This window comes from Anopheles stephensi, chromosome X, assembly GCF_013141755.1.
Source record: "Anopheles stephensi strain Indian chromosome X, UCI_ANSTEP_V1.0, whole genome shotgun sequence".
Taxonomy (NCBI): domain Eukaryota; kingdom Metazoa; phylum Arthropoda; class Insecta; order Diptera; family Culicidae; genus Anopheles; species Anopheles stephensi.
In genome coordinates, this window is record NC_050201.1 from 16,531,129 (window position 1) to 16,550,714 (window position 19,586).

General features: G+C 43.3%; 2 protein-coding genes and 1 long non-coding RNA gene across 6 annotated transcripts; all 3 read right to left on the bottom strand.

Moving 5' to 3' along the window:
- Nucleotides 1–740: 740 nt before the first annotated feature.
- Nucleotides 741–5,809, bottom strand: LOC118503041. The gene is made up of 2 exons (XM_036035919.1): nt 5,648–5,809; nt 741–2,764 (listed from the first exon to the last, which is right to left on the bottom strand). The coding sequence occupies exon 2, from the start codon at nt 2,754–2,756 to the stop codon at nt 741–743; it is 2,016 nt and encodes a 671-aa protein (XP_035891812.1). The 5' UTR covers nt 2,757–2,764; nt 5,648–5,809.
- Nucleotides 5,810–13,908: 8,099 nt separating this feature from the next.
- LOC118511974 lies at nt 13,909–16,485 on the bottom strand. Of its 2 annotated transcripts, XM_036055715.1 has the most exons (6): nt 16,346–16,485; nt 16,099–16,281; nt 15,952–16,017; nt 15,654–15,719; nt 15,497–15,570; nt 13,909–15,400 (listed from the first exon to the last, which is right to left on the bottom strand). In XM_036055715.1, the coding sequence occupies exons 2-6, from the start codon at nt 16,274–16,276 to the stop codon at nt 15,272–15,274; spliced, it is 513 nt and encodes a 170-aa protein (XP_035911608.1). In that variant the 5' UTR covers nt 16,277–16,281; nt 16,346–16,485; the 3' UTR covers nt 13,909–15,271. The 2 variants fall into 2 exon arrangements, with proteins under 2 accessions (XP_035911608.1, XP_035911616.1); XM_036055723.1 differs by lacking the exons at nt 15,497–15,570; nt 16,346–16,485 and having other exon boundaries at nt 16,099–16,223.
- A 1,294-nt stretch (nt 16,486–17,779) lies between these two features.
- On the bottom strand, nt 17,780–19,122 carry LOC118512045. 3 transcript variants are annotated; one of them, XR_004906226.1, is made up of 4 exons: nt 18,788–19,122; nt 18,606–18,653; nt 18,161–18,543; nt 17,780–18,089 (listed from the first exon to the last, which is right to left on the bottom strand). It is a non-coding gene; the product is annotated as an uncharacterized LOC118512045 (long non-coding RNA). The 3 variants fall into 3 exon arrangements; XR_004906225.1 differs by having other exon boundaries at nt 18,887–19,121; XR_004906224.1 differs by having other exon boundaries at nt 18,606–19,119.
- Nucleotides 19,123–19,586: the final 464 nt, after the last annotated feature.

Consider the following 19,586-nt stretch of genomic DNA (forward strand, 5'->3'; position numbering starts at 1 on the left):
GAATGAGACGAAAGATCATTCTTTCTTGTTTAACTATTTCCTTGTGTTTACTATTCCAGCTTGTGTTTACGTATCCTTTATGCTAACGCCGCATTATGCTAAAGTTTAACTCACTATCGTGGTCGCAAACCACCAGTTCAAACCCATGCTATAATATTTGTTCATTGATCAGGAACACTTGCGTTTCACATAAGGTAAACATTCATCCCGCTGGACGCACTTGCCGTTTGTCACATGCTGTAATGTAAACGTTAATCGCGCTGAATGCGCATGTTGAGGCGCGCATTGTTCTATAAACATTTTCGATGCTCTAGCACCGAGCTAAAGGCGTTGTGTACGCCACACTGTATCATAAACATTGGTCACGCGCTGCTAATGCCTTATCCGCGCTGATTTGCTGCCTAAGCTGAAATCTTCTCGGTGCGTGGGACATTCTATCGAAAGAATTGTTTCTTTCATGCAACATGTTTAATCAAGATTTGGTTTGATTATGCCCAAGGTTACCTTCCTCTGTCCCTAGCGCTGTCGCGTTCGCAACATACCGCCCCTTGTAAAACTACAAATTTTACCAAATAACGCGACTTATGATTTCTAGCGTGTAATAGTTATTATGACGTGCCTTGACGTGCATTATTATTACTATCGTTATTCTCTTTCAAATAGCTTAATTGAAATCATTTCACTCTCATCTTTATAACAAAATTATTTGTATCTTGCGCACGCAACTATACCACGATGAGTTATAGATGTCCAGACGCCTGATGAGTGGTCGCAGGCGAAATGTTGTCTTCGAGTCTCGCTCGGTCGATGCGAGTTTGCCCATACTGCTCTTGAAGATCTATCTCGTGATGCAATTCAGGAAATATTTTCTTCGTCTTCTGGTTTGGTCTGCGCACTGGCTGCTTATTTTCGACTTCCGCCTGGCTGTCAATTACGGTATTGTCTCCCCCGCCGCTCGCCTTTCTGCTTTCTCTCATGTGGTTGCGATGAGATAGTAGATTCGTAAGCGAGTCCCAGAACGAGGCTAGTAGTTGCCAGCCGATGCCGTAGATATCATACAGTATTCTACCGTGTATGATGGTGTCTACTATGAACTTGAAGCTTCTGGCGATTATGTAGACACCCAAGGCTGTCGAGGTTATATTACCTAGCCATGTCGACCATGACACCAACTTGTTCCAGTATCTGTTAAAGGCACTATGGATAAGATTCTCCGACATTAGCGGTTCGAAGGAAAAGCCTTGCAGATTTGGGTGCTGGCCGGTTATCATCTTGTGTAACACCGAAGACGCGATTCTTTTGTCCTGCTGTTCGTAGACCATGTTCTTCATCTTCTGCAGGTTATCATAGTCGTAAACCCCACTTTCCATCAGGCTCGGTAAGGGTGTGTACGACCAACTCGTAACGATGTCTGATGTCAACTCTTGCGGGGGTGTCGTTTCTCGGAGTTTGTGGTCCGTGGTATACCATCTTCCACCGATAGCGAATTTGGCGGGCAGCAACGGTGTGCAATCGATTTGAGTACCTCTCAGCTGTAGTATTCTGGTGACCGGCGCCATGAACATTGATTGGTTGTTGTATTTCACCGGTATCTCTTGGTAGCAGTCGTGCTTGCTGTCGTAGGTGACGTAGACTGGTTTGCATTCTAGGATGTACAAAACCTCTGCAGCGACTACTGCGGTGTATCCGGGACGTTTGACCAAATTTGAGACGAACTCGCTAGGGTTGAGGCGTGCGAGTGTTAATTTGGTTTCCAATATGGCTTTATCGATCTTGCACATTTCGGTCATCACCGTTGTGTAGACGTCGTTTAGCTGTTGCCCCAGGTAACTTTCCACCAGCGTAATCTTGGAGTTAAAATAGGTGAATAAATCCAAGTTCCTCCCGTTCTCCGCCTTACGCTTGAACGGCGATTGATAACCGTTCAGCTCGAGTATGAAGATGCGTGGGTGGTCTGTGACGTAGCTGTCGAAACCGCAGATTTGTCTTGTGTCGCGTGCTCTTATGGAGAACATGTGTTCGGGTGTAATAAGAGTGTACACCGCGGTCATTGAACCTCTGACGTCGTCGCTGTCAAATGTCTTGTTGACCGTACCTTCGTAGATGATTTCAAAGTCGGTTCCTTCGCACGGCATTTGGTGATTTTTCTCCCACGTGAAGTAACCGAATTCTGCATCCAAGCACCATCCAACGCTATATGAGCATACGATCCCATTTCGTAAGGTGATTTGATCGCTCTCGATGTTCGTTGTTGTGAAGTAGTCGTACATGCTGATCTCGTATTCGTAGAAGACAAGCGCGTTTTCCCAGGCTTGGGATGAAGTCGCGTAGAGCCCTCCGACGCAGGCTGAACCCTTGATGCTGCCGGTGACAAGCGTCATTCCTCTGGTGGTATCATTGCGGCTTAATTCCCTAACCTTATAATTCATGGAGAGTGAAATTTCGGCTAACGTTTGAGCGGTTTTACATTCTTCCGGAGTGAATTCCTTTACAATATACGCGTAACCGTTTTCGTACTCAGAGGTGTGGGACCACGCGCCACAATGTTTTATCGAGCGTTTGACTACTACCTTGCATTGGTGAACATGAACGAATTTTTTAGGGCTTTGTTGCAATACTTGAATTCGCGACTCGTTAATGGTTATGTTCTTTGTCGGGGTTTCGCAAGAGGCTACATTTATGAGAGAGTAACTTGTGATATTGATGTTGTCATGCGCACAGTCATACGCGATCAAACCTTTCATCGCACTACCCATGGCTTGAGCTGAAATGAAGAGCAAAATCATTAGTGCCAAGACATTGTGGTTGAGTAAATGCGCCCTTGAACCCTTCGATTGAGTTCGTGAGTGTATTTCTGCTGGCATATGCCCTCGTTTGGTCGCAGTGGCGATCTTCGAGTCAGCTGTTACAACATCAGTGTACCATGTACACGGATTTATTTTTCTTTTACGGTTCCCCCGTTTTGATGGTTTACCGTTTAAAATTTTATTGGTAGTGTTTTCTTCGTAATGCACACCCGTGAACGCTTGTTTTTCTAGCTTGTCTTCGGGGGAGACTTTATTAGTTCCCGTTGTAACTTCCGGATTGTGTTTGTTGTATACATCTAAAACAGCTACACCGGTTACTGGGCGGTTATATGTGCCTTGTGCGGTTTTCACTTGAATGGACCTTATTTGTTTGTCCTGTCCCTTATGCACTTCTACCACTCGCCCCTTCAGCCATGTTCCCCAATTCGTGGCATAGTCAGTTATGACGACGATATCGTCGATTTTAATCGGGTCTGTTGACTTATTCCATTTTGGACGTTGGGCGATTAATGGAAGATATTGTTTCCTCCACTTATTCCAAAAGATTTTCCCATAATGTACCATCAGACGCCAGTGCTTTCGTTCCAACTGGTGTGTTTGGAATTCAAATGGAAGAGAATAATCCCCTGCTCTTCCAATCAGCATATGGAACGGTGTCAGCGCTTCATCGTCTTCGTCATTCAAGGGAATATTTGTAAGCGGACGCGAATTTAAAATGAATTCCGCTTGTATTAGTGCTCCTCTCAATACTTCTATTGGAGGTGGACGTTGTGGTCTATAGTGAATCATTTCATTGATCCTGCCTTTTCTTTTCTTTAAGATGGCCTTCGCTCTGGCTTCATCTTTGGATTCCGGAAGTCGGGCAACTGGTTTGACCCCAAAGTCTTCACCTGAAAAATTCTGGGTCATCTTACGAAGGTCCTCTTCACCTTCGTTTATTACCATAGAATAGTCTGCCTCTTGATTCTGATTTTTCCCATAAACCAACCATCCTAACCGCGTCTTTACTGCGATTGGGTCACCTTGCTTTCCATATCTATGGTGGAATCCCATCAGCAAGTGATTGTGCCTGATGCCAATAATTATGGTGGGTTGAACCATATCATAGGATTGGATTGGTAAGCCTTTGAGGTAAGGGTGCCTGTCGCTCAGGTCCTCATAATCTAATGATTGAATAGGCAATCTTAGATTTTCAATTGTCCTAACATCTTTTAGGACGAAGCCCTTCCTAGTTGTGCCCTTTATCCTCAATTGTACACTTTGGCTTTTTTCATGGTTGACCTTCTTTCCTTGAGTCCAAAACAACTGTAATGGAATCTCCTGACCTTGGAGTTCGAGATTCCTTGCAACCTTGGCATCTAACAGCGTCAAGGATGACCCAGGGTCCAAGAATGCATGAGTATTTACCCTTTTGTCGTTGTTTATTAACGTGACCGGTAATACTTGATAATGTGTCATTGGAGCCCTGTGATCTTCATGGTGATTGTTCACACTTTCCCTTTCTGTCGCGGGTGGAGAGATTTTCTGGTGGAGCATTCTATGGTGCTTGCCTTTGCACCCGTCTATGCCACATGGCCGTGTGGTCTTGCAATCTTCTATTTTGTGGTCATTCGCATTCAAACAACCATGGCATAAATGCTTGCTTTGAACGATCTTCAATCGTTCTGCTGGAGTTTTTGTGGTGAATGCATAGCACTTGACCGTAATGTGCTGTTTATTACATATCAAGCATCTCTTTGTACCTTTGGATTTCCTTTCGAAATCCTTACCCCCTTTTATTGGTTTCGATAAACCCTTTGATGAGGTTGGTTGCTCATGGAGATGGACCCCCCCTTTTTGAGTATGTGCTGACATTGTTTTCAGCATATTGGCCGTTTCTGCGTAAGGCTTCAGCCAGTCGCATAGATTGTCCACTGTTTGGACTTTCGAAAGTGACTCCGACTGAGTCATATATCTGGCTCTTTTATTTTGTAGGGGTTGTGGTAATTTCGCCACTAAGTCCATTACCAACGTATGGTCCCTGAGATAATCTGGTTCGTTTATCAGATTCACTATCTGAATGAAATTTTCCAGAGCGTTCACCATTTCCCCAACTATGCCCTTGGAGTCTCCTCGGATTTTATACAGGTTGTTTCGTAACTCAAGGTATACGAGGTCTGTTCTTCCGAAAGAGTTCTTTAGACGTGTCATAATTTCTGGCACGTTTTCTGCGTCCATCATTAACTGCTGGACACTCTTTAGCGCCTTCCCGTGTAGGGCTTGTCTTAGGCGGGAAAGATTTTCCAGATTAGAAAATTTTCCTTCCTCGTTTGTGGCGTCAAACGTCTGCTTGAAATTTGGCCACTCTACAGGATCGCCTCCGAATTTAGGCAACTGCATCAGTGATTGCCTTTTCAATAGAGTTTCCATGTGCGTGCCCTGTTTATTGTTTTCGACAAGTGTCGTTACAACCTGCAGGAAGGCTTGTAGTTGCTCTTGGGATTGCTTGGTGTGACCCACTATCAGTTCCTTGAAACTTGTCTCGAGTCCCTCTGTATCCTTTGTAACCTTGCCCTTATCTGTTCCTGATATTTCAAACGCCTTGAGACGATTGATCTCGTAAGCGATTTTCTGGCACTTCACACATAGCCAATGCTCGCTTGGCTCAGGTTTGCGCGTCAATTTTACGCAAACCAAATGGAAACTCCTATCACATTCGGAGCAGTCGACCATTGTGTTGTCGGAAGTGTCTTCCCTCTCACACAACCGGCAACTGCCAAGTGGATTCATCACAAACGCGTAAGGCATTTTGAACGATTTGTATTTTCCCGGATTATAATAATGGAAAGGCCTTCACTTACCGCGATCCGATGTCGGGCTTCTAATACTTTTCCTATGTGGTTCCGGGATAACTACGACGATAACCGTTGTCTGCCTTCCTCGTGTGATGTTTCACTGCCCTTTACACTTCAATCGGAACCAAACTTGTTCACGTTAATGCGCCTTGTTGCTGTGATATTCGATTTGAATCGTTCTGTCGAATAATTCCACGATATTCACCTTTCACTGCTGTTCTTTTAGGCGACAGCACGCCTCGACCGCGATATTCGATCGGGTGAAGTTACAACGCGCGCGAACACTGTAACCTCCTCTCTGGAGCCACCATGTTGTTGCTACGGGAACAACAGTGGACGTAAAACGTCCCCGTTGGTGAACCGGCCACGCGAAGGTATGGCCGATTCGGAAAAGAAGTCGCGCGCCTTCCTTCGGGCGTTGAATCAACGGATGCAACGTACCTCGCACAGGTCAGACAAGTGGCTTCATTCCCGGATTACCGGGCGATCTTCCAAAAGTGGACCTGATGGGAGGGGCGGTCGCGATTCTTCCAATTCCTCCGACGGAGCAGTTGGTACTACTAGAGCACCGGCCCGAATTCCGTAGGGAGGACGAGGTCGAATCTTCCGCTGACCAACGCCTGGACACTGGTTTCTCTCCTAGCTTCCGACGAAGTGGTAGACACCGCTGAGGTGTCGGATCCGGTCTTCGGAGGGGAGCAAGGGGAGATTTCCGGAGGGTTCTCACAGTCACGATTCCTAGTAATTTCCGTTGGAGTGGTAGACACCGCTGAGGGGTCGAATCCGTTCTCCGGAGGGAAGGATTATTTCGGATCTCGTGCCTGGAAAGAACCCTGAAACTCTTACGACGCGTTCGGTTCGCCGGTTAAGATTTGTGTCCTCTTTATTGAATAAGTTGATTTCTTATATACTAATTTTGGGGTACCTTAGAATGAGACGAAAGATCATTCTTTCTTGTTTAACTATTTCCTTGTGTTTACTATTCCAGCTTGTGTTTACGTATCCTTTATGCTAACGCCGCATTATGCTAAAGTTTAACTCACTATCGTGGTCGCAAACCACCAGTTCAAACCCATGCTATAATATTTGTTCATTGATCAGGAACACTTGCGTTTCACATAAGGTAAACATTCATCCCGCTGGACGCACTTGCCGTTTGTCACATGCTGTAATGTAAACGTTAATCGCGCTGAATGCGCATGTTGAGGCGCGCATTGTTCTATAAACATTTTCGATGCTCTAGCACCGAGCTAAAGGCGTTGTGTACGCCACACTGTATCATAAACATTGGTCACGCGCTGCTAATGCCTTATCCGCGCTGATTTGCTGCCTAAGCTGAAATCTTCTCGGTGCGTGGGACATTCTATCGAAAGAATTGTTTCTTTCATGCAACATGTTTAATCAAGATTTGGTTTGATTATGCCCAAGGTTACCTTCCTCTGTCCCTAGCGCTGTCGCGTTCGCAACAGTACCTGTGTGGGAGTATATGTGGCAAACAAAATTGTTTTCGACACAGTTCGTGCTCCCCTAAGAACTGATACAGGATTTCGAGCGAGGGAATGTCCTGGCCATCATCAAGCATGGCGGACTCCGTTAGAAGAATAACCGGATTTCGACTTGGTTGAAAACGTACCTACGAGTGATCGCCTTCATACATGTGATCTAGGGGTTACTCGCCAACATTTGTTGAATTTAATTGAAAATAAGTTTCGTATAATTAGATTATCTTTTGCAGCAAAACAGTGGATAACAAAATTCCTAACCAAAGTGCAGCTTCCCTCTGAGATTCATCGTAAACTCAGAGGGTTGAATGCAATCCGTTTTTGGAAGGGTACAGAATTTCGCACGTACTTGCACTACGTCAGTCCAGTGCTGATGGAGGAAATTTTAAGCGGGGAAGCATATTGTCATTTTTTGCTGTACTTTTGTGCCCTGACAATATTTTCTTCTTCATTTCATCGACGTCATTGGGAACTTGCAGCTGGTTTTTTAAATTCTTTTGTTAAAATATTTGGGGAGTTTTATGGTCGGGAGCATCTTTCCAGTAACGTCCATAATCTACAACACATTGCACAGGATGTTTATCAGTACGGGCCTCTAGATGAATTTTCAACGTACTGCTTTGAAAATCACCTGCAACTCATTAAACGATCAGTTCGATCAGGCTTTCGGTGCGGTGTTCAAGTGGCGGCACGCGCAGAAGAACGATCTGCTATTGAAGTCGCAAGTACAAGCTCAAATCGTCGCTACCCTCCGTTTACTACAAACGGCAAAGGAATTTTTTTATCCTCTGATTTTGTTTTGCGCCCATTACCCAGAGACAAATGGTTTCTTACAAAGGGTAATGGGATAGTAAAAGTTTTAAATGTTACACAAAATGATGATACTTTTTCTATTACAGGGACACAATATGAATATAACTTTAATTTATTTTATTTTCTTTTCAACGAGGATGATCCTGAATCAGAATTTTCATCATCGGACATTCTCATTTACGAAATACCCGAAGATGTTCCGACACAAACCGTAGAAGTGGATTTGGACTGTATTCGATGCAAACTTGTGGCCATTAAACCAGCATCTAGACCCGGAATATCGGTATTTCTACCTCTTTTGCACACCCTTCGATCCGATTGAGTGAGTTTATCTCTCTGAGCATGTTATAAACTGTTGCTCATGTTTAATGTTAATATTTTCTTTACAGATAGAAAGATATTCGGTTTTCAAGCAAAGCTCATGAAAGATTACAGTTTTATGAGCTTCCGATCGTAACAACATTATCCCCACTCAAAGTAATAAGTATTCGAATAATATTTCTATTATTAGAAATATGTTTTAATTGGTTTCTTGGAGTTGTATTAATACATACATATACTTAGCACATGTAACTAATACATGTGTATAGTAATTCAATTAACAGTTGTGATCACTCTAATTATGTTAATTTTGATTTCCTACGTATGAAACCAAGTTTATGTTAACACACTTCACACTTTATGTTATCACACTCTAACTTCATCTTCACGTGCGTATGTTGGATTCTATTTTGCTAGAGCAGTAACAACTATTGTTATCTATTTACAAAGCAAGCGTGCAACCGAATTTGTTTGACTATTTTTGTTTTGCTTTAATTATTTTTGCTTTCTTTTCCGTTTATTGTCAACACAGATTCGGATCGTGGCCATCTTTAATGCTCTTGAAGAAAATTGAACTTCAACCGTACACTACCATACCATTCGATGGAAACACGTAAAATTTGCTCCTCTCATTTGGCCGTACAAATTGATAAGTATTTAAACAATTAAACAAACACCACATGCAATTCTCTAACCACACACGTATTGTACTTTTAGGTAAACCACATGGAGCTTGCATTCACATCCTTAGGGAACACGCGCATGATACAAGGTAAGCACATTTTCAATGTATACTTCGAGCTTCTTATATGTTGTACCATCATAGTCAACATGACCTGGTAACAGCAAAATTCAAACGATACCTTCCGCAACACGGTATCGTATATTTCGCAAATCGTGACACAATGAGTAGTTAGTTGGATGATGGTTTATGAAAGAAATCCACCCGTACACCCAACAACAATTACAACTTTAACGCGTTTTTTGCCACAGGTTTAAATACCAACAATCAGTTGTAAAATTGTTCCAGATTTGGAAAACCAAACCCCAACTGAAAATGAAGAAGGAGGAAATAGGGCACTGATTGTACTCTCATATAACCATATGCATGTTTTTCATTGAGTGTGAAAGAATGCAAAATATTATCTGTTACGTAACATGTAATTACTTCTGAAATTGCTACAAAAATGAATATTACAAGTTTATTTTGAATACATTGATTTGTATTATTTTTCTTTCCGTATCCTAATATTAGAAACAGGTGGAAGAAAAAGTGCACCGAGTCCAACCAATTTAATAAAACCAAATGCTAGTTTAACAATTAAGATAAAACATTAATACAATTTTAATTCAAATAGAGATAGATATAGCATTGTTCTGTCAGTATTTCTGGCTGTCCATTCCGGTTGTGGTTGCAATCGGCATACAACTGGAGTTATAATCAATTATTTTTTAATTATGATTTTTTGCTTCAAATATAGCACGTTTGCCGAGACCTGGAGACTGGATGATAGGCGCCGGCACTTGCCTATCATAATTTGGATGATAGTGCAAGATGCCACTTAATGTGTGCCTTGGCGTGTCGAGCAAGGGCTCTCACCTATAATGCAAATGATAGTGTGAGACGCTGATCGATTAGTGCACACGGTCTCCAGGTCTTTTTCTCCATATTTGATTTCATAATCGAATTGGTATTGCTAGCGCCGACCTTTCACATGACACGACCGTTACCAAATTCAAATCTTATCCGTACCATTTGCCCATACGTTATATCGATTATCCTGGGCGTGTACATAAAGTTCGGGTACGCCAAAACATATGGAACGCATACCTTCATTTTCGCAGAACTGAATGGTGCGATACCGGCTCTTGCCTATCATCCTGATATTAGTGCAAGATGCCAATCTGTTCTTGCGCATAGGCTCTCACCTATCATGTAAATGATACTGTGAGACGCTGATTGTTGCAAGGTTTCATCTGTGCTCTAACTATATTTGGCTTGCCGGAACTCTATCTACCTCCAACAAGATAGTCATTTCAACGAATGGGGAGTATCAAATATAGAATTTGTTACCGTTCCTGTCATATTAAAGACCAGCGCTACCGTACCAACCTATTTTACCAGAAATACTGACAGAACAATGCTATATCTATCTCTATTTGAATTAAAATTGTATTAATGTTTTATCTTAGTTGTTAAACTAGCATTTGGTTGTATTAAATCGGTTGCACTCGGTGCACTTTTTCTTCCACCTGTTTCTAATATTAGGATACGGAAAGAAAAATAATACAAATTAATTTATTTAAAACAAACTTGTAATATTCATTTTTGTAGCAATTTCAGAAGTAATTACATGTTACGTAACAGATAATATTTTGCATTATTTCACACTCAATGAAAAACATGCATATGGTTATATGAGAGTACAATCAGTGCCCTATTTCCTCCTTCTTCATTTTCAGTTGGGGTTTGGTTTTCCAAATCTGGAACAATTTTACAACTGATTGTTGGTATTTAAACATGTGGCAAAAAAACACGTTAAAGTTGTAATTGTTGTTGGGTGTACGGGTGGATTTCTTTCATAAACCATCATCCAACTAACTACTCATTGTGTCGCGATTTGCGAAATATACGGTACCGTGTTGCGGAAGGTATCGTTTGATGTTTGCGGATTCTGGGTTATATTAGCTATTTCTTAGTGAGTCATCGTTCATTTACTAATTCTGACTTCTGTGGTAAATCTACACTTGAATAATAGTACCATGTCACAGCCCACTAAATGGTTTTTCCCTTCTTTCTCCTTCTCTTACATGCTCTTAAATATCATTTAATGGACACACTGCGATGACGGAGCGTTGCCAGCATGAATCTAATCGAGGAGAGGAAAAGTGGGAAAGTATGCCGCGGAGAAAAAGTATCTCAATGCGTTTATGCTAACATTTAATTTTACATTCTTTCAGTGTGCACCGGATCGGCCAGAAAACATAACGAGAGGCTTGGCTCCTTCCTTCCTTCATTCTCCAAATTGCTAGCGGAGTAACATCATACATTGGAGCATGTCAGCATATTGCAGTATGCCTGCCAAGCATCCCGGAGTTTCCATGCGTCGCCGGACCGATTAAGCTAGGGTAATTAAAATATATTTCATAGTAGTTTGCGTCAACGGTTAGGTGAAAGCATTAACCAAGCAAATAAGAAGGAACTGAGGGAATTAAAACAAGACACGTTAGGCAGTGATAGACAATGACAGGAATGGAAAGTGGTTAGGGATAAATGAAGATGTAGCGACTGAGCGTCCTAGGCTAGGAACGCGTTACAGAGAAATAGCCAGGACCCAAACACTCGCAGAACGCCATCTAGGGGGAAACGCACGAAATACGAGTTCTCGAAGGATCGGGAACCCGCCACGCGAGGCGGGCCAGACGATCGTGGAAGATTCGAGAACCCGACACGAGAAGGCGGATACAAAGCGCCAGAAGGTTCTGGATACGGACACCAGAGTATAAATACGGTGCCATATCCAAACCAGGATCAGTATCGTTCCATCCGCGACGAGGATCACATCTCCTGGAGGACCAACCGAGAAAGTAGGAAAGAAGACCGCTCTCAACGCACAATCGAGACGAAAAGAAGGAAGACCGCGCCAGCTCTAACTCAAGAAGGCAACGGGAAGGAAGGATAAATAAAAATTAGGACTCCGTAACGGACCATTCCTAAAACTGGTGACCCCGACGTGATTCCTTCCACCGCACTTCTTCGCCAGAACCTTGTTGGGAACCGCTCTTCCACACCGGAGGATCAACAGCAGCAGCCAAGAACCACCCGGTTCCTCTCCGTACCTACACTGTAGCGTACCGCCCCGGCCACTCACACTGTGTTGCGAGTGTCGCTCCAGCTCTTGCACGCTGCGCTGACGATTCTTATTCCAGCCCGTGCACGCTGCGCTATAGAGTGACGCTCCGGACCCTACCCGTCAACCCTACGGCAGCCGTCCAGACACACCGCTCCTTACCGCCGGATTTCGTACCACACCGAGGACACCGCATCGATTTGTCGATCCTACCTCGCAGTTCTTTTCGTCTTGATTGTGCGTTGGGATACGTAAACATCCACCTCTTGCGTTCTCTTCACCGCCTCCAGTCAGGGACTACCAGGGGAGGACAACGTAACCGCCGACCTCCTTTCACGCATTGAAACGGTACACGCAACTCCTACCATCGACTTCGAGCGCCTAGCTGAGGAGCAAACCAGCGATCCTGAGCTATCGGATATCCTCAGTGGGAAGACACCTTCCGACTTATTCCTCCAGAAGACACCTATCCCTGGGTCCAGCAAGTCACTGTATGCCGACTGCCCTGGAGGAATAATCCGACCATACATCACGAGGTCATTTCGGAAACAGCTTCTACATGCCGTCCACGACCTTAGCCATCCTGGAGCACGAGCCACAGTCAAATTGATGACGCAACGATTCGTTTGGCTGAACATCAAAAGGGAGACCCAGGAGTTTGTAAGGAGCTGTATCGCTTGCCAACGAGCCAAAGTAGGACGTCATACAAAGAGCCCTCTAGCAACATATCCGACAACCGCCGCAAGGTTCTCGCACATCAACGTGGACATCATCGGGCCTTTCCCAGTCAGCAACGGCAACCGTTACTGCCTGACCATCATCGACCGCTTTTCCCGTTGGCCGGAAGCAGTACCGATCCCGGACATAACTGCATCGACTGTCGTTTCGGCACTGCTCTTCCACTGGATCGCCCGATTCGGAATTCCCTCTCTCGTGACTACGGATCAAGGAAGGCAGTTCGAATCTTCCTTGTTCAAAGAACTGACACGAGTGCTCGGAGTGAAACATATCCGGACGACCGCCTATCATCCCCAGGCCAACGGGCTGATCGAGAGATGGCATCGCACTCTGAAAGCAGCCATCTGCTGCAAGGATACGACCCGATGGAGTGAGCATCTACCACTGATTCTGCTGGGGCTACGCACCACCTACAAGGAAGACATTGGAGCATCACCGGCAGAACTCGTATACGGGACAACACTCACCATCCCCGCCGAATTCGTCGCTGAGAAGCCACCACCACACGACCAAAGCGACTTCGCTGAGACACTACGGGAAGCGATGAGCAACATTCGACCAACGAAAACCGCTTGGCATACCAGTCGCACCGCATTTGTACACGCCGATCTTAACAAATGCACTCACGTGTTTGTGCGCAACGACACCGTCCGGCCAGCGCTGACTACACCGTACCAGGGACCATACCGGATACTACAGCGAAGTCCAAAGTCCTTCCAGATTCTGGTAAATGGACAAACCTCGTGGGTATCCATCGATCGCCTGAAGCCAGCTTACATCGCCGAAGATCCACCCGAGTCGGCTCGGAAACGAACATCATCGGCGGATTTAACACCATCGACCGAGCAGACGTCTCTAACGCAGGAGCCGACGTCCAGTCCAGCATCACGGCAGACAGCTGTTCCAACCGCCATCCGCAACCCACCTCCGCCGATCTTACGACAACGGACTGACGACAACATATCGACCGGCGTTACGAGATCACAGCGTAGAGTCATAATTCCTCTTCGCTATCGATAACACCGGTCTAGGAGGGGAGTACTGTAGCGACTGAGCGTCCTAGGCTAGGAACGCGTTACAGAGAAATAGCCAGGACACAAACACTCGCAGAACGCCATCTAGGGGGAAACGCACGAAATACGAGTTCTCGAAGGATCGGGAACCCGCCACGCGAGGCGGGCCAGACGATCGTGGAAGATTCGAGAACCCGACACGAGAAGGCGGATACAAAGCGCCAGAAGGTTCTGGATACGGACACCAGAGTATAAAAACGGTGCCATATCCAAACCAGGATCAGTATCGTTCCATCCGCGACAAGGATCACATCTCCTGGAGGACCAACCGAGAAAGTAGGAAAGAAGACCGCTCTCAACGCACAATCGAGACGAAAAGAAGGAAGACCGCGCCAGCTCTAACTCAAGAAGGCAACGGGAAGGAAGGATAAATAAAAATTAGGACTCCGTACCGGACCATTCCTAAAAAGATAAACTTTACGAAATTGAAAGTAATAGCGAGCGAATTTACGTAGCTTGTGATGATGGCCAACTCCCTTTGTTTAATTATTCCACGCCGTACATAATAACCTTTTGTTTTAATAATGTTTTGTTCTAATCACCGATGAACGACCAGGCCGAATAGCTATGTTTCATATAAGTTGTTTGACAGAAAACAAAACTAATGTAATTTATTCGTTTAATAATTTTATTTATTATTATTTTTGTCTCGTTTGTGCGAGCACTTGGTGGAGCTTTTAACCAAACCTTTATATTTTTTTAAGCTTGACGCATTGTTAATTTTAGTTTTTGCAAAACGTTCTACGTCTTCAATTGTAACTATTTCAAACTGTTCTCCTACAGTTTTTAATAATCGCCAAATATTGGCTTTATCGTCCAGTCTTGTTTCAGGGCCGTTTTTACCGCCACCACGCCAACTGCATGTCGCTAAAAATGTTCTATCGAACAGCATCATGAATGTGTCATGCATGCGATTTTTAGCATACGGCTTTCCGGATACTTTATCATTAATAAGAAGAAGGACGCTTTCAAAAAAGTCATCGTTACCTAAGTTTTCGTTGAAAGCAGTTAGCTCTGCTTCCGATGTAAGGAACGGTAGTGTCATAATCGATGTTGTTATTGGATGCCCCGGCCCCTGCATCGTACCTGCTCCATAAGTTGTTTTGTTACGGTGATCAGTCAAATAATTCAGCTCAGCCCAGATCAGTGCAACAGACTTATTCAGTACAGTTAGTTGCTCGCTGGTTTGACTTTCAAATGCTGAGCTTGTAGCTGGATTTGTCTGCGCGGCATCCAGCATAGATGTTTGTGTACTGCGTGATGCTACAGACACTGTCTCAGGAGATGTATTTATAAGAAGTTTTGGTCGGTACAATTTTCCCGTTTTCAAATTTAACACATTTCGTTTTTCTTTCTCAGAAGTTGCATCGATGATGGATGGTGCCGGCTTTTTAACGGTGGGTGTTGGTCGATATATTTTACATGTATTGAGGAGCATAGGATTGTACTGTGCGGTTGTTGCTGGATCCGGTAAATGTAAGTAAATGGTAAGAGTTAGTTGATATAGTGTTGTTAAAAAAATTGAATTGTATCATGTTTTGTTGTTCTCAGGTATACCTTTGGCTGGAGCTGCGTTAAAACTTGGTTTGCGTTTGGTGGTAACATTCGTGAAGGTATTGCACTGGTTGTTGCTGAAACATAAATGGCAAGAGTTAGTTGAAAGTTTTGTTAAAAAAAATTGAATTGTATCATGTTTTGTTGTTCTCAGGTATACCTTTGGCTGAAGCTGCTTTAAAACTGTTTGGTGGTAACAATCGTGAAGGTATTGCACTGGTTGTTGCTGAAACATAAATGGCAAGAGTTAGTTGAAAGTTTTGTTAAAAAAATTGAATAGTATCATGTTTTGTTGTTCTCAAGTATACCTTTGGCTGAAGCTGCTTTAAAACTGTTTGGTGGTAACAATCGTGAAGGTAATGTACTGGTTGTTGCTGAAACATAAATGGTAAGAGTTAGTTGAAATAGTGTTGTTAAAAAAATTGAATTGTATCATGTTTTGTTGTTCTCAGGTATACCTTTGGCTGAAGCTGCTTTAAAACTGTTTGGTGGTAACAATCGTGAAGGTATTGCACTGGTTGTTGCTGAAAGATAAATGGTAAGAGTTAGTTGAAAGTTTTGTTAAAAAATTGAATTGTATCATGTTTTGTTGTTTTCAGGTATACCTTTAGTCGGTGCTGCAGTAACATTGATTCTGGGTGATGTTTTGCTGGTTGGAGTAATCGAAGCTGCCTGTATCACAACTTTGTTGGGCCTGATGGTAAGCTGCGGCAGTCTGGACCTCAAAGCTGACAACGTGCAACTTTTTAACGATCGATTCGTGTTTGCCGCTTCTCGAAACATGTTTTCTACGAAAGATGAGGTATGGTTTAGCACTTTATTTACAACGTACAGCAACATTTTCCAACTTACCTTCCGATTGTTTTCTTCTCTAAAGGAACACTGGCGCACACACACTGGCAGAGGAACAACGGGGCACTAATTTTAAATAATAAATCCAAATTCACCTACGTAATATCACAAGGAAGCTTGAGCGTTATTGTTTGATTTTGTTTTGATTTGCGCTGCCATAGCGCCTCTGGCCTATGACAGCTTGGATCCGAAGGAAATGGGTGAAAAAACTACGTGAAACCACGCGTTCGAACTGTTATAATTAGCTAAATCTGCTGCTCTCTAAGGCAAGATTTAGTATCGAGATTTAGCTAAAAGAACTCGAAAACCGCTATAAGCATGCTATAAAATGTCACTTGGGGAGATTTAGGTAAAAGAACTCGAAAAACGCCATAAACTGCTATAAAATGTCAGTTGGGAACTGACATTTTATAGCAGGCTTATGGCGTTTTTCGAGTTCTTTTACCTAAATCTCGATACTAAATCTTGCCTTAGAGAGCAGCAGATTTAGGTAATTATAACAGTTCGAACGCGTGGTTTCACGTAGTTTTTTCACCCATTTCCTTCGGATCCAAGCTGTCATAGGCCAGAGGCGCCCCAAGGGGAAATTTTAGAGGATAAATATCTCCCTCTCTTTCTATTTATACACCTCTTTCGCTCGCACTCATGGATGATTTATCACACACTCGAGTTTGGTTCATGATGACCTAAATGTTTACATTTTGCTCTCCTTTTATTATTATACCCATCTCGCTTACGCCTATAGATTCACCTTGTTTGGGTGAATATGTGTATGGGCATGTGTGCACTCGTACAGGGTTTGTCTCGTTACTTTACGCTACGAACGGTATATATTATACCGTCATTATTGTTTTTACAGTTCGTTTGAGTATTTTCATTCAATCCCAGAGTGTTTTTAGTTCTTCAATTTCTTTCACATGGTTTTCGACATGATTTTATTGTCAAGACGGTAGGTTTTGTCGAAAAAATGTATATAACAAATTGAAACACTTTGTACAAAATATGCCGTTCGCATCGCAAAGTGAATAGGCGAGCCCTGTATCTTTGATCGCTGATTTTTGGTCTGGCTGCTCATGGAGAAGGGGTAAGAGTTCATGCGTGATTTGATTAGAAGAGAGGGAAAGGTTAACGAAGCCGATCGTCTTCGTTCTATTCACTGTGTGATTGTTGATCCAAATCTCTTTTCCGCCAATAAATGTTGCGGAAAATTTTATTAGGTTTCAAGTCGTGCGATTTGTTTTGAGCAATTTGAGCAGGCAATGATTTCGTCAATAAGAAAGGATGCTGCGGATCTTTCGATCGTCATAGGGATCGGCTCAGGATATGCCTTCAAATACCGTTACTACATTAACCTTCACGACGACCATGTTCCGGACATAAATGGGGACGACACTGGAGCATTTCTTTGCCTGGTTCAGCTGGGCAATATGTACGTGATGCATTGCGCTCGTTCATGTTTTTATTGGTAAGTAAACGTCGTAATTCTATAACCTATATAATCGCCTCTTCTGTATTAACATGTAAAGTAACCATTTTATATTTACATCTTGTATTTCTAGCACCTAACACTATCGCACTGAGCGGCCGGGATGGGCCTCCGGCTCGAAGGGAACAATCGACACCAACAGGAGATTGACTACACTGTGTCAACCATCCTGTCCAGTGCAACCAGGCAACACAACATTCCTCTTCAGCAACAGCACCATCATAATCCGTGCTAGAAGCAACCATTGCTGTCGGGAGACTAAAAGATGCAAAATTGATCTTAAATAAAAGCAAACAAATTTGTGTAGAATGATGATTGATTAAACTTACTGTTAATGGAAGGCACTTTATACACAGAAGGACGGTAGGAAGAACTGAACGGAAAAAGAACACCCAATGCTGATTGCTGGCAAGCCGCCGGTAACGTAATGACCAATTTGGAACCCGTGATCGAGCAGAGTCAGTGTTCAAGGCCAAGCACGATTCCGGCATATAGCCGATATGCCATTATATAGCCGATAGCCGATATATAGCACGATATGCATTCTCCGATACCCATGGCCAGGTTCTCCTATGAGGTACAGCGTGTGCTCACCCGCTAACTGTAAATGCACAATCCGTTGATATCCTCCTCACCGCATAGTTGTCGTGAACCTTTTCCCGCTCCGTCTTCCGTGCCAACACCTCCCAACGTTCACCATGGCGCTGCAGAACTAAAAGGCAAAAAAAAACTATAAGCCAGATATCTGGGATAAAAGCATATAATTATATTTACCTGAAAAGATGCACTCATCGACTTTGTAGAGCAAACAGATTTTTTAATCTGAAAAATAAGAAAAGTTCAACCGATACAACCCATTCCAGAGTCTAGTACGACTGTAGCACTGCTTCTTTTTTTCTTCTTAACCGCACCATGATCTGCTACGCGCAAGCGTACCACGCTCCAAATTATATTACGTGTATTTCATTCCTGCTCTGAGCAAGTCTGGTGGTTCAGTCTTCAGGCTGAGGTATACATGCACACGGCATTCTGTTTCTAATCTTACTCTTACTCACCCGTTTCAGCACACCGAAAAAGTTTCACACGCACAGATCACAGCTGATAAACAACACACTCGACGCCCACCCCCTCCTCCAACCTTGCAGCGAAAGTTCCGTTGTTACACACAAACATACCACCACACAACGCGAAGAGTCTACGGACATGAAGAGAAGCAAAGCAAAATCAGGAGAGAAAAGAGCAAATACAAGAATAGAGGAACTCCCGAACACACATGACGAGACACAACAAGTCACAATACATTGACAAAAACTTATCCTCGAAAATTTGTTTACATTTTGCATGGCTATCCTCGAAAATTTTAACGAAGCATAAAGTTTTCGAGGATAGTGAACTTTTGTTTGTTTACATTCGATGAACATGGTTCCGGTTCATCGGTTCCGGAGCAGAGGGTTCATTTAAAATGTAAACAAACAGAATCAAAACAAAAACAAATTATCCTCGAAATAATTTGGAATCTCGTAAATCTTTTCGAGGATAATTCGTTAACGAATGTATTTACTAAAACATTTACGAAAACAAGGGGTATAGATAACTTGGGGCTATGGCAGCGCAAATCAAAACAAAACAAACAATAACACTCGGATTAGATTGTGATATGAATGAATGAATTTTTATTTATTTCACAAACCCGTTCATGTTTCTCACTCTCCGTTGTACTCCTCGTGTTCGCCAGTGTTCCTTTAGGGGAAAAAA

Excerpts from the sequence above, each read along its gene's own strand:
- LOC118511974 (XM_036055715.1), bottom strand. The coding sequence starts at position 16,276 with ATGTTTCGAGAAGCGGCAAACACGAATCGATCGTTAAAAAGTTGCACG. Across the intron at positions 15,720-15,951 it reads TAAAGCAGCTTCAGCCAAAG|CAACAACCAGTGCAATACCT; the intron begins GTATACCTGAGA and ends TTTATGTTTCAG. Across the intron at positions 15,571-15,653 it reads TAAAGCAGCTTCAGCCAAAG|CAACAACCAGTGCAATACCT; the intron begins GTATACCTGAGA and ends TTTATGTTTCAG.
- LOC118503041 (XM_036035919.1), bottom strand. The coding sequence starts at position 2,756 with ATGGGTAGTGCGATGAAAGGTTTGATCGCGTATGACTGTGCGCATGAC.